Source organism: Megalopta genalis, chromosome 3, assembly GCF_051020955.1.
Source record: "Megalopta genalis isolate 19385.01 chromosome 3, iyMegGena1_principal, whole genome shotgun sequence".
Classification (NCBI taxonomy): domain Eukaryota; kingdom Metazoa; phylum Arthropoda; class Insecta; order Hymenoptera; family Halictidae; genus Megalopta; species Megalopta genalis.
The window spans coordinates 15,182,887-15,196,818 of record NC_135015.1 but is presented as its reverse complement, the minus strand read 5'-3'; the positions used below and the strand labels follow the sequence as shown (position 1 = coordinate 15,196,818).

General features: G+C 38.1%; 1 protein-coding gene and 1 long non-coding RNA gene across 7 annotated transcripts in view; one reads left to right on the top strand and one right to left on the bottom strand.

Moving 5' to 3' along the window:
• Positions 1 to 13,932, bottom strand: part of LOC117229568 (uncharacterized) — a 107,245-nt gene that overhangs the window by 80,495 nt on the left and 12,818 nt on the right. For all 5 annotated transcript variants that reach the window (XM_076520188.1, XM_033486117.2, XM_076520189.1 and 2 more), the window contains one exon: positions 9,563 to 9,748. In XM_076520188.1, the coding sequence (XP_076376303.1) occupies positions 9,563 to 9,748 (186 nt within the window). The remainder of the gene's footprint in view (positions 1 to 9,562; positions 9,749 to 13,932) is intronic.
• On the top strand, positions 10,332 to 13,445 carry LOC117229575 (uncharacterized). Of its 2 annotated transcripts, XR_004492586.2 has the most exons (4): positions 10,332 to 10,697; positions 11,796 to 12,096; positions 12,152 to 12,301; positions 12,378 to 13,445. It is a non-coding gene; the product is annotated as an uncharacterized LOC117229575 (long non-coding RNA). The 2 variants fall into 2 exon arrangements; XR_004492584.2 differs by lacking the exon at positions 10,332 to 10,697 and having other exon boundaries at positions 10,749 to 12,096.

Here is a 13,932-nt window from a genome sequence, read left to right as displayed (position 1 = left end):
CATTATTAGAATTTCATACATTTAGTGTACATTATTAGAATTTTACAATATTATTGTATATTACTAGAATTTTACAATATTATTGTACATTATTAGAATTTTATAATGATGTTACACATTATTAGAATCTGCTACTAATATTATAAATTAGGGAAATACGTGATGAGCGAGAAAAATCCAATATGCTTGAAGATACAGAAATTCTTTCTTCTGCAACTCCTTTACTAAATATTCCCAATTGATAATACAATTAATTGTATTTGTATAATAGATTATTATAATAGCTTGCCAATTTCGATGCAGTTAACGATAAACATCAGAATCAGTTACAGTTTCTTACTGTAACTATATGTGATCTTATGATCAAACGCTCCAGAAACGATTCCGAAATATATGTAAATGTTGTCCGTCGTAAGGCTTGTAAATAATGAAAACCACCGGTAATAAGGACAGTGATAGACAGCGCGATATTATCCTAAAAGTATTTTCTCGAAACGAAATCCGATAATCTTGAGCACACGTCTACGCAATAGCGACAGTCAGGAGCCTGGTCTAGAAGTGCAATAATTGACTAAAACTGGATCAGAACGATTAACCTTAATATCAAAAGCTAACATTAAGAAACCCTATAATAAAAGTCTACGTGGTAAGGGACAGCTGATGATACAACTGTAATGATGCTTGTCCCATTTTGCATGATCCACGGAATTACCTCGAAAATCGAAATTTAGGGAAACCTCCCTTACGCGAACACTCCACTTACAATTTTTTGGATAAAATTCTCGAAAGAAAAATCTTGAAATAAAGTATGCTCGATTAATAAATCGTTGCTAATCCAAAGTTCCGAATATAATTGCAGGCTTGCAAGACTCGCGTCGTCGTGCAAATTCCTCCCTAGCGTGGGAATACCATTTGGTTCTCGAGACAACGTGATTTCAGGCAAACAGGGAGCGGAATGTTTGGATGAAAGACAAATACGCAATAAAAAAAACCGTGCGAACGCGAAGATAATCACGTGCGAGCGCAGGAACCGCGAAACGGCGCGACGGATATGCCAGAAACCTTTAGTTCTGCGTTTCTTATCGACGACCGCGTTTTTAAAAATTGCAGTAACCGTTAAGATTATTTATTGTTACGTCTGTCTTTATAGCGCTTAATGCTCGAACGGCTGGCATCGGCTTTCACTATGCAGTTTCTGACAATTAATTTCATTTGACACACGTTCCATTAACGTTTTTAGAAAACGTGTCCAGAGGTAGTATAAAATATACGTTGGAAAAGATTGATAAATAGAATTATAAATGACCCTATTAATAATTTATACTAACTAGCGGTAACACTTTTAAGCGCGCACTTAACGCAATTGCCATTTTAATTTTACGTTCCTCGTTTCATAAACGATGCTGGTTATTTTATTTCAATGAAATTAACACACTTTCTACGTGCCACACGTGACAAATTTGATTACCATCCGATTATCATCAATTACAATTAGTTTTCACCAGCATGTTGCAAACGAACACATTCTTTTTCACGATAATGACGATGATTAGTTGGAGATCTCCATAGAGTAGTTAACATGAATCACGAAGTGGAATAAAAGATTTCTAAATTGATAGAACTCACAGACCACGCTTTTCGTCGTTCTTATTAATCAAATGAACGATCATCTAAGAGTGTCGTGTCATTTTGTCTTTTATCATAATAATACTACCAACAATTCTAATTAGTAGTAACAATTCTATTAGTAATTAAAATTTTACGCATTCATGATAAAAATGAATAAATCGAATGCGAAACGGTAAAAACAGTTTAAAGAATTTCAAGATACTACATGATTGTTAACTTATCAAAATAAATATTTATGTACATCCTGTATCTCATAATCAGCGTAATTTTTATTCTGCGTAAAAATCCGCGGTCTAATTATTATAAACCGTCGAACGTGAGGCAAGTTAATTGTTCATTGTACAAGAATCGAATGATACGCTGTTCTCAAATGTTCTTACGTTCTTCTCACGAGTCAAAATTCTTTTCTCCTGAATAACTAATACGTATCCCGACCGTAGAGGACGATGCAAAGTAGGCTGTTACTAACCAATTTATGGAAGCTGGAATCGTATGAAAGTTCGCTCATTTCATTAATGGATCCGATGATTCAAGATAATGTGCAGTAACCTCGTTCAACTTTATTAAACGTTTTGCTCTATTGAACCTCGGGTGATCAGACATTTTATTAATTAGATACAGAAACATTTCCATTTCCGCGGACAAGCAAAAATACGCTGCCTAATAAAAAATTCGTTAATAAAATCGAATCCTATTCGCAACGGGGGGTTTCGTTAAATCAAAAATAATGTTTCGATATTCGGTTTGTTGATTTTCAAGATTTCGACGATATCAATTTTTTTACAATTTTCCGTCACGAAAGTTTACAATTACTTTTTCAGTGTCTTCGACGTACGACGGTTTTGCTTAAATCGTATTTATGCAGGTCGTAATCTTTCGGGTTTCGTCGTAAATCGAAAAACAAGAGTTATGTACTCGTGTCGAAAAATACTTTTCGGTTTTCAAGATCGTCGATTCGAATCGCTGTGCTGCGATTGGTAAATGCAACACGGGAACAGCTATTGTAAGACAAGATTACAGGCAATTGAAGATGGTTGGTCACGGATATTCAGATTTAGAATAGATATTCTGTTGCGTGTTCCTTAACATTAATTTGCTAGGACTGAATGCCATGAACCTATACATGAACTGACATCGCTACTTAATTAGCTCTAGGAGCTATAGATATTAGCAAGGCCATATGCTGATCGCCAGATTATTCTATAAATATCCAGATTTTTGGTATTCTTCGATTAACCTGACGACTTGTTTCAGCAAAAACCAATGTTATTATCGCCATTTTCTAGATTTTATGTGGACTAGTGTTTTAACTCGATTAGTACTTAATTAAATTAAATTAGATAGATAGATTAGATAGATCTATTGTTACTATTTCATATAAATCTGGATAATTGTTTCGTTCGTAATTTTCTACTACTCGAACATTTGTATAACTCGGACGTTATTTACTAAATTCGCAGATCTTCGTGCAAGATAACAATGGTCTATCTCTTTTGATTGCATAACATAATAAAACGGTTGAGTATTTCTTAATAAATAGCACGAAAGCGACAACGATCTAACTCATAATTCAACAAATTATGTGAATTAATATGATGCAATAACGTGTTTTAAAACGATTATTCAGCTTCTTGTAGGAATAATTCGGTCGTTAAAAAGCTTACCGATAGGTTTCCAGTAAATAAAGTGTTAATAAGATCGCATTGGTAAGTCTACCTAATCGAAGTTATGGGATTACCGATTTGCCGAGCTGGTTCATGAAATCCATTCACGTTTCCGTTCTCACGGAGCCAAACAAGAGCAACGTTAACACATTTATAGCCGGTGAATCGAAAGCTCGTAGGACGAATCGATACATCGGTGAAAAAGGAATTTCCGAGCGACTTATTTATAGATTAACAGATGCCACAACCTTGGGTGTATAAAAGTTGATCTAAAAATAAAAGACCAATCCCGAAAGCTTATTTACTAATGGGAAATCGGCTCGACGATGTATAACGGTGTACGGTACCGCACGTAGGTACACGCAATTGTTGTTCGCGAGAAAACAGGCTAGCAAGTTTTCATCGTTTCCAACCGCCATTAATATTATCATCGATTAAAAGAGAACATCAAATTCTCGGAACACTCGCTCGGTAAAAACGGTATCGAATCGATACTAAAAATGGCTCGTAAAAATAATCTATTGACCGCGACGCTTTTCCTTCGCTACCATTTATCGATCTATCTAGTTATCAACCGATGTTTACTGATCAAATACTTAATTGACGGATGTCGCAGATATCGTCTTCGATTGAAGCGTGTTACTTTCATTGCGAGCGTACGGTGGAATTTTGTATGTGTGAATCAGGGTGAAATTATTTGTCATACGAAAGCAGACTTTAACAACTAGGTTTACAGAACCCGTCTATTCAACACGTTAAACATTCTTTGATTTACGATTATTAATATTCTAAAGATACATTTAGGAAGAATTTATTCAACGAATCTGTTTCGTCGGGCATACACAGATGTGCATACACAGATGCACATTTTTGAGTATAGGAAACCTTCTGCACAGGATACAAATTGTATCGCGTCAACGAAGATATTAATTTTATTCATTTAGAATCGTTCGATTCTTATTTTAGTTTCGTAGTTTTTGTTTTACTTCTCTTCATCTTCATTACTTCGTATATTTATCTTCGAAGCCAAAATATTGAGAAATATAACTTTCGTCGGTGTGAGCGTATATTACAATAAAAGTCGCTACAAATGTGAACAAATATGTGCTTGTTATATTCACAAAGCAATATAAAATAGCATTTTTTAGTACCTCCTAAACCTAGCGTTCGGTTTCGTTTGAAGAAAACCGAATGCATCTGGTATACGTTTGCAAATTCTGTTTCACGTTTCCATTTATACTTAGCTAAAGCAGAATGCATAGCGATCGTATCCTGAGATCAATCTCGTACATTATGCGCTGTTTGTTATAGTCTCATTTGTTTCTATTGCTCCACTCTGTCTGCAATTGATCCCACACACTAATGTTAGACGATGGGTTATATTGCAGATACACTACCCTTCATAAGTATCCGGACACCTAGCAAAATTCCAACGATTACCGCATACATGCTACAACAATAGAATTATTTTTTAATTAAGTATACTGTTAATTCAAATTGCACGATATTAATTTGTTATCACCGTTTATAAACGCCTCATATATTCGTCAAGTATCCGTGGCTACTGCCCAGGTATCGACTAACATGTCTGACCATGATTTGCAACATCTCCTTGTAAATGCTTACGCATGCGTGTCCGATGAATATTCAGATTCTCTTGGAAACAGATTCTCCCATGGAAATCTGAGTTTAATCTCTTCTCCAATTTATATCCGATTAAATATTTATGTTATATTTCGTTCAATTATATTAATCCCTACAGCTGTTTTTTCAGATCTTGAACGCATGGCTGTAACATTTCCAGTTGTTTCGTCCCATAATTTTAATTAGCAACGTTCTCATCTCGCGTTTGTCAACCTTAAAAATACAATGATAAATAAAACGATTTATCTCAGGCGTCAATTTTAACACTTCTTTTTACTGGATGCTTACTAACAAGCTTTTCGATGGCTGAACTGTGATCTAAGAGAAGCTCGGTAATCTTCTTTTAAATAATAATGTCAAAAGAACGTCTTACATTATTGTAGTTTTTGACCGTTATAAAAGAACTATTGTCAAACAGATTAATCGCATTATAATTAGAAACTATTTTGAACAATCCATTTGCAAGATATTTCGGTGACGTCGGCTAACGAATAAGTGTCCGGATACTTTTGAATGGTAGTGTATGCACGTGGACGCACCGGATGCGTTCGTAAAAGTTCCCGGGCCCTCCTTTGCGGTTCCGAGGTTGGTCGCCACAGGGGTTTCAGCGGGTACGAATCGTACAAAATCTCCGACCACCCTCTACTGTAATTAGTATGAAGTATTTTTTAACAATGTTCCTAACGAAACTCAATTCTCCCTGCATTCTCGATTCCATCGATTTTGCAAAATTGCAAGAAGTGTCTATCGGCATCCAAACGATCCCTCAATTAGTACGTATTAGAGTATTCTCATCGCACTTTCGTAATTACACGACGCTTACATCCAATTTGCTTCTGGTTCGGAAATTTCTACTGTTGGAAATCGCACGTTTAATCCGGGCAACCTGAATGGCATACTGCAAATGATGAGTATATATAATCGAAGGTATTAATTAGTGGAAAATCCATATTACGTGAGGCAAGTATCGATTACGTGTAACATAATTAGCACATTTCCAGGGCATCCGAATATTGCATTCGCAATATTCGCTTAGCGGTGTTATGAAGGTTTTGCACGAAAAATTCATCCTTTTTGTAGACCGTGCTCGCCCTTTTTGCAAATAAAATTAACCTTTCCACACGTGAAAATTGTCCGTCTTTTATTCAATTTTTTAATGCGAATGCGATATGTTTATTGATAAAATGTCATTACAGATAATTCATCTCCAATAATTATTTATTAATCTATGAACAGTGTATATGATCTACGAAAGGATTAATATGCAGTGAAAAAAAGTGAACGCGATCTACAAAAGGCTTAATTTTTAATATAACTAACGAGCGAAAAAAGATGGAAATTCTTGATGCAAGTTGACCGATTCTTCCAACAAATTTTCAACAATACATTTCAAGAAATTATTTACTGTCGCGTAAAATGAATGTTTAAATATGACTTCTGTCGCTCGTAAACTAATTAACGTGTCAGTGATTATACTTAGTGTTATGAATTAATTAGTAACGCAAAACGTGACGAGGTGTATTCAATATTCATCGATGTAGCTGTTCCGAGTACGTGCAATAACATGAAATGTAAAGCACCGTTTGATGGATCTCGAAAGTTAATACCGTGATAATTCGAAATATCGTCCGACAGATATAAGGAAGATAATTTCTGATAACATTCTCACGTTGTGTTATAAATAGAGCACAGATTTTATGCATTTATGATAAAAATGAACAGATCGAATACGAAACTCCTTTAAGAGCTTTAAAAGAATTCGAGAACTTGCTGCAATTGTTAATAAGAGAAAAGACATCGAACTTAGGTTTCTTATAATTAATGACAATTTTTATTTTGCATAAGGATCCATAGTCTAGCTATAAATATGCTACAGTTGCATATTAAAAATCTACACATCAAAGTAACATTTTTCACTTGGCAATTCTATTAATTAACATTTAAAGAACGTAAGTACCCAACGTTGTTAAGGAATAACAATGGTTTTCTTTAAAGTTAAAGCGATAGAACGTTCGAACGAAAAGCCTGTTGCCGACAAACATGACTCCGACTGTTGTTATTGCCAGACACGAAGAATGCAAAACATTTCTTAATCTATACAAGTGTAGACGCCGCGGAAATCAAATTAAATGAAAGGCATTCAAGGACAGAAAAACGATGACAAGTCTGGAAAAGGCTATTTCGAAAAGACGTATTTCTCAATCCCTTTAACCCCTTGACGTATTTTGACGTGTCCGACGCGTCATGAAAATTTCTGACAATAACTAATCGAGTATAGATGTGTTATTCTGTCCTTTGAAATTGGAATAAAATTCTAATCTCTTGTCATCAATATTCAAGCATACGAGCAAATTTAGGCACACAATAAGCATCAATTTTCTTTCCCTTCCAAGAAATTATTGCAATCGAAAAATGTCTAATTACAGTAACTGCGACGAAGACGGTAATGTCAAAGGGTTAAAGGAGATTTTCAAGCTCCTTTCTCGTTAAAGAAAGTTACGTTTGAAACACGTTTCTCGCATACTAAACCGTGAGCTTGTCATTTAATATAACTATAACATTGTACATATAATAAGGATGTGTCGCATGAATCATTATGCCTTACCTCTCTAATCATCTCCATGGCATTTAACGATCCTTCAGCATGCTCAAGTAACTTTACGACGCAAATAATCCGACACCGAATACTTCGCCAGTTATCAGGAAATCCCTCGAAAACTATCGAATTAATTGCACCGGGAACGTGATTACACCCACACGGCACTCAACTCGCGTCTGTTTGGCACAATTTACGTGATTCGACGGAATCGCATTTCTTTATTATAGAGGATATAGCGTAAACGTTAAACCGTCACCAGCCTCACCGAAAACATACGCATCGTATAATGCAGAACATGAGAATCCGTGTGTTTGTACGCGCGATAAGATGTCGCGCAGCTGGAAATACTTATCAACGCCGGTAAACGTTTCGATCAGATTATATCGAGTTAATACAACACGGCAGTTCAATTACATGCGCGCGAAATTTATTCGCGCCCCGGCTAATACGCAAATTAAAATCGTCGATGATGCACCGTACGGCGCACAATGGAGTATTTTATCCGAACAACTGGCCAAAAGTCGATCTAAAAAAGTTCACGTGAAATACAACATTTCTGGGGATCGTTGAATGTATAGAAAACAATATTCCAATACCAGAATGAGACTAACATTACAGTGCATAATGACATTATTTAATTGCCCGTGCTCCGCGAAAAGAAATGAAATAATTTTTATCAGCTTTTGCACGGTGAAAAGTTTGCTAATCAAGTACAAGATAAGTGTCGTAGAAAGTTAGTAGAGTTTCTAGGATTTTATCTCGCGGTTCGGACAAATGTTTCGCGGATATGGAAATGTTACCGTAATTATTAGACCGTGAATTTCCTTGGATTTACGACAAAAACGGGTAGCGACAATTTGAAACACCGAAGAAAGCGAAAAAGTTTAGCAAAGAAAGAAAGAAAGAAATTCTAAAGTGGCTCCTGTTGCTCATAACAGATGCAGAAAACTCATGCAATGCACGAAGATCCGCAGTCTGGTACAAGGTCGTAAGCTACCACTCTGACGTATCTTTTTAATATTTGAAAAGTAACGCTGGAAAAATGCTAAAGGTCTCCCTTTGGAATTTACTTAAGCACAGGGCACATCAATGTATCCATGTTTCAGCTCGTGTAATTTCTGATTCACAGAGAGACAGAGCGACGTGCATACGTGTTTACGGCGGGTCGCATGGATAACTGGTTTATCTGTAAAGACGTTTGATGCTGGCGTCGCTGCATTTTGTTTACAACACGGCATGACGAAGTACCTTTGGTTCCAGGTGGAAGTTACAAGGATATATTCCACGATTATTAATTGCTTTTTTAATTAGAGCGACACGTAACGTATTTATAGCGCTGTGTGTCAAGGTTGTGTATGATCGTTAAAGGGCAGCTGCGGAGAAAAGTATCTTGGTCCTATAGGGAAGCGTGTAAAAGTTATCTCTGAATATTATACACGCGAGAGTACACTACTTTCGTAACAGAAGTTATTAGCTTTGTAATAAATTTGTCACGTATTATATATATATTTTATAATAATATTTTTATAATGTATTTATGATAATATATAATATTTTATAATAATAATTTAATTCAATAATTATTATTATAATAATTATATATATATTTTATAATAATAATTTAATTCAATAATTATTATTATAATAATTATATACATATATTTTATAATAATATTTTTATAATATATTTATAATAATATATAATATTTTATAATAATAATTTAATTTAATAATTATTATTATTATAATTATATATATATTTTATAATAATTTGTTACGTATCGAGAACATTTTGCCATTGATTGACCATTCTAGAATCTCCGGATGACGGCCATGGCCCAACCGCGAGAACAAGTTCCAGTAAGAAATGGCCAATCGTGGCCAGTGCACGTGTGTTGAAAATGTAATGTATTCAGAATGTTGCACAAGAAGAACACCTTCACAATTCGCCTCACCGGCATAGCGATAAGTACGAAGGCAAACAGATGGACGCGATCATCGTCGGGAATAAAAATATTTGACTCACCCATTGACGTCGGAAAAGGATTCATTATTGTTAGACGGCCCCGACACGTGGACTTTAGGCACGTGGTAGACGTCCCCTTGTCCTTGACCATGACCATGACCCGGTTGCTGATGATGGCCCTGAGCCGACGTATATTCATCGCTGTCGCTACTGTGCGGAGGCTCGGGCCCTACGCCGCCGCGAGGTCTGAAACAACAAAACCTCCGAGATATTACGAGAAATCGTTGCGTGTCCTCGTCATCTTCAGCGATCGCTCGCCGTTTCCCCTGCCGATTCGTTAGCCAAACACGGGGGCTCGTCGCGCCGCGGTTCTACATAATTTCCTGCGTCTGATTAAACCGTACTTCATCGAGCAAACGAATCTAATCGAACACGCGAATCCGCTAAGTCGCTAACACCTTAATCCGCGTTCTAATGCGAAGCACGACAAACGTGATTCTCTACAACCTGGATAATTCATTATCGATCGAGCATCACCGCGAGACTCGTTCCGATCACCCATCGAAGCTGGCCGAAATCTCTTCTGGCTTTTTTCCAAACATCGACGCGGTACAAAAAAAAAGGGAAAGACTATTCCAAGCTTCGAAAACTGAGAGAGAAGACTGGTTGGCCCCAGCCGATGTCTCGAAAATGATCGAATCCCCCTGCGCGTTACGCAATCCATGGAACCTCCGAAAACAATTCACAGATGTCGTGATGATTCTTTCGGCTGTCCTCTTTCGCCGTGTTCCCAAATATTTATTGCCAAAAGCGAAAACTCGTCGAGAGTTCGAGACTGTATCGCGAAGGGATGACGGTCGGCGAAAGCATGACGCGATCTGTACGCGAATCGAAAGAGACAAGAGAGGAACGTATGTATTCGTAAATCGTGTAACCTACATACATGTGTGCGCGAGGCCCGTGCATCGCAAGAACGCGCGTCGCTTCCTGATTTCGGTGGGACGTTTAAGATGCTACGTTCTATCGAAGACGCAACAGACGGGACAGACAGTTCCATTTTGATTCGCGCGATGAAACGGTCGGCCACGTTTTCACAGGAAAACGAACGATAAAACGTTTACAACGGCGAAACTGCCGTAGACGTGGAAAGCGTTGTGCCGAGCGTTACTAAAACCGTCTAAAACTCGATAGAAAGGTAAAAAGAAAAGAAAACGGGTTTTTGAAAAAGTCACACCTGCGATGAGTGTTATCGTAGCTAGCAGTCCAGTAGAGGGGCGCCACTGTCCCACGTTACTGATTCACAGTCGCATGCAAAAACCGACTCGGGAATTGGGTCTTCTCCCACGAACGGAAACTCTAATTATGACTAGAGCTCCTATATCCTCGTCCCGATTTTCATTTTACGCGCACCACAGAGGACTCTGACGACTTTCGCCGGCCGAGAATCAGGGCAGCCCCGGAAGCTGGCAACGGTCAATACGTTCGCAACATCGTTCCTCTCGGAGGCTGCTCGGAAGCTGCTCGGAAGATCAATGAAATTCTGTCCGGCCGCCACTGGGATGGTTATCCGCCGTAAGGGATCCTTTATCGCGGCGCCGTGACAGCCGCGAAAGACCGCCGACCCGCGTTGCGTCGTACGCACTGTCCGGGGCTATTTGTCCGCGTGCGTCCTTCTGGCAAACGCAACGAACCCGCCGCCGATGCCTCGAGCCCGAACACGGATCGGAATGGGTTCTCTCTCGTTATGGATCTCGGGTCGGATTCGACGCGGACGGGACGGACGAGGATCGTGAACGGCGTGTCCCGCGGAAGACGTGTTCGCGGTTTGCATCGAAAATACGGCAATGCGGTGCGTGGTGGAACGCGGTGCAGTCCGCGCTCGTGCAAACTCCTCGCTAGTCGACGACACTTCCGCGGATGTACACCAATGGTACAGCACCGTTGGATGTACAAGCGGCGAACGCACACTCTCAGCTGTTCCGCCGCGCCGCGTCTGCGCCAGTCCCGCCAGCTATTGACCGAACACCATACCGCTAGATATAGCTGTGCTAGCGGGACCTGATTGTGAGCGCACGAGAAGACGTACACATGCACGGCGATCTATATGCACCTATACGAGAGATGCGCCAGCGAGAGATCGCATCGCTGCACCCGGTATACGGAAACTCGCCGACAGAGGGACCGCGGTGCCGGTCAGCTGATCGGAAATGTTGTTCCCGGGACTAGCCCAAATCCCCCTCTCTCTCTTTCTCTTCCTCTCTTTAATTCTTTTTTTATCTTTCTCTCTTTCTAGCGTTGCTGGCGCTGGGCCGGCTGAGACGGGGCGAGACACGTGCGCAGTCTCGCGTCGTCGCTATATGTTTACACGGTGGACGTTTAATTGCCCCACAGAGGCTGGCGAAATGAAAATAACTTCCTCATTAAGGGACTACCGGTGTATACCAATGGCCGACAGTGACGTAACTAATCGCACGGGACACCCTAGACGAATGCTGGCGGCGAGCAATGGACGAACGTAAAAAAGATCCGAATTCTCCGAATTGCGGTGTCCTGTACGACAGTATCTTCATTTTTAGAAGTCTGTGGAAACTAAGGTATTTGATTATTGATCGAATGAAAATTGAGAAACGGCATCGATTACCTTTTCAGAATTAAGACGATGGAATAGACACGGATTGGCGTGAAATTAATTTTCAAATGTGAGCGAAGGGTTCCGTCACTCGCATATGGATGACGCGGCAGTCAAAGTGTTAAGAAATATATCAAGCCTTTTATAAAATGTTAGAAGAAATTTTGGAAGTGAGTTCATTGTAGATATTTTGAGGAATTTTCTTAAGAAGTGTGAATCTTAGGTAATTTGTATATTTTCTTTCAGGTTTGGAAGTTTTATTAGATGACAGTACCGTCTCTAAAATAGACCAAACGATCCTTTAAAAATGGCAACCAATTTGATTCATGTTGAAGAGGTATTAGAATTGAAAGTGATCTGGTTCAAGAGATATGAATTTTGTCCCGAACGCTTAATACTCTTCGTACCAACTATGCGACGGGAGGAATTTGTAATATGTTGTACGCGAGGACTGAAGAATTTTTACAGGCAACTACGGTTTACCTAAAGCGTAGGTAACTAAAATACAATGAACATCGAAGATTCTTCAGTATTGAACAAATTAAAATAAATATTAAGAATAAGAATAGCTTTTCGAGTAACTCGTTTAATTTAATCACACGTTTTAGGATGATCTTTAAATCAATTAATATCTAAATACCAATGATGATCAATTATCTCTTATGTAATTTCTAGTAACGAGAATTATCCGTAAAAATCAATTTCAAGATTGCCATTGATAGATCTTAAGAAAAGCATTATAGAGCAGGATAATTAATAACGTGTTATAAAATCAATGAAAAGAAATAAAGAGGTTTTAAATAGACACGAATTAACAGATTGATTGTGCTTGATAAACATTTACTTCTTTAGAGTGTATAATTTAGTAAATGAGAAATGTAGATCATAATTATGGGACAAGCTAAGTTCGTTAGCATTGTAATACTCTATGAAACTTTCTTTTCCGGATCCAATTTTCTGACCGTAATTTCATGGGACTTTCCCTTCGATAACAATCTACAACTGTAATTCTGTGAAAGAATGTATCGCGGGAACGAAGTTGTGTAGGATTTTATACGAGAAAGTTTCGGTAGATTAAAATTTACGTACGAAAACATGAAGTTCTACAAAAGTTTCTAGTGACGCCAACATGCCAATTAAAGGTTAATTGAATAAGAAATAAATTGTTTGTAATATGATTCATGCTGAGTGAGTGTTGTTATTCGCAATTAAGACTTGAGTTATATTTATTTATTATAAATTAATTAATGAAAATGTTACTATTACTCAGTATATTCTGTATCATTGCATTCAGTAAAGCGTCAGTTTCATTAACTATGACCGAACTTCTCTCGTGAATTTCGGTTATAATGTCTATAAACCCGAATGAGATTATCTTTCCTGTGTTGATCACGACCATAACCGAAGTTATCGCGCTTTTGATCCATCAACTCGAATTAAAAAGTCCTGATATCTGTGCGTATCACGCTGCGAATCGCGAGAATAGTTGTGCTATCAAACATCTAGGACAACAGTATGCTCCGAAGCAGTTAAACAATTCAACTGTTAAAAACGAATTGATTTCGACTAGCATTTAAAAGCATAATTACTGTGACTATCGAATTAGAGCAAGCTAAGAAACCTAAGGCGTCGGCGAACCAAGAGCTAAAGTAAACCTCATGAATGAATTCATGATCTGTCCGTCAATAACGAAGCTTCCAAGACAGCACAGCACGTAGAATTTACATATGAACAGATTGAATTTATTGTGACGGAAACAATGCGAATGACAACGTGCCAAATAATCAGTTCAAGCATATGC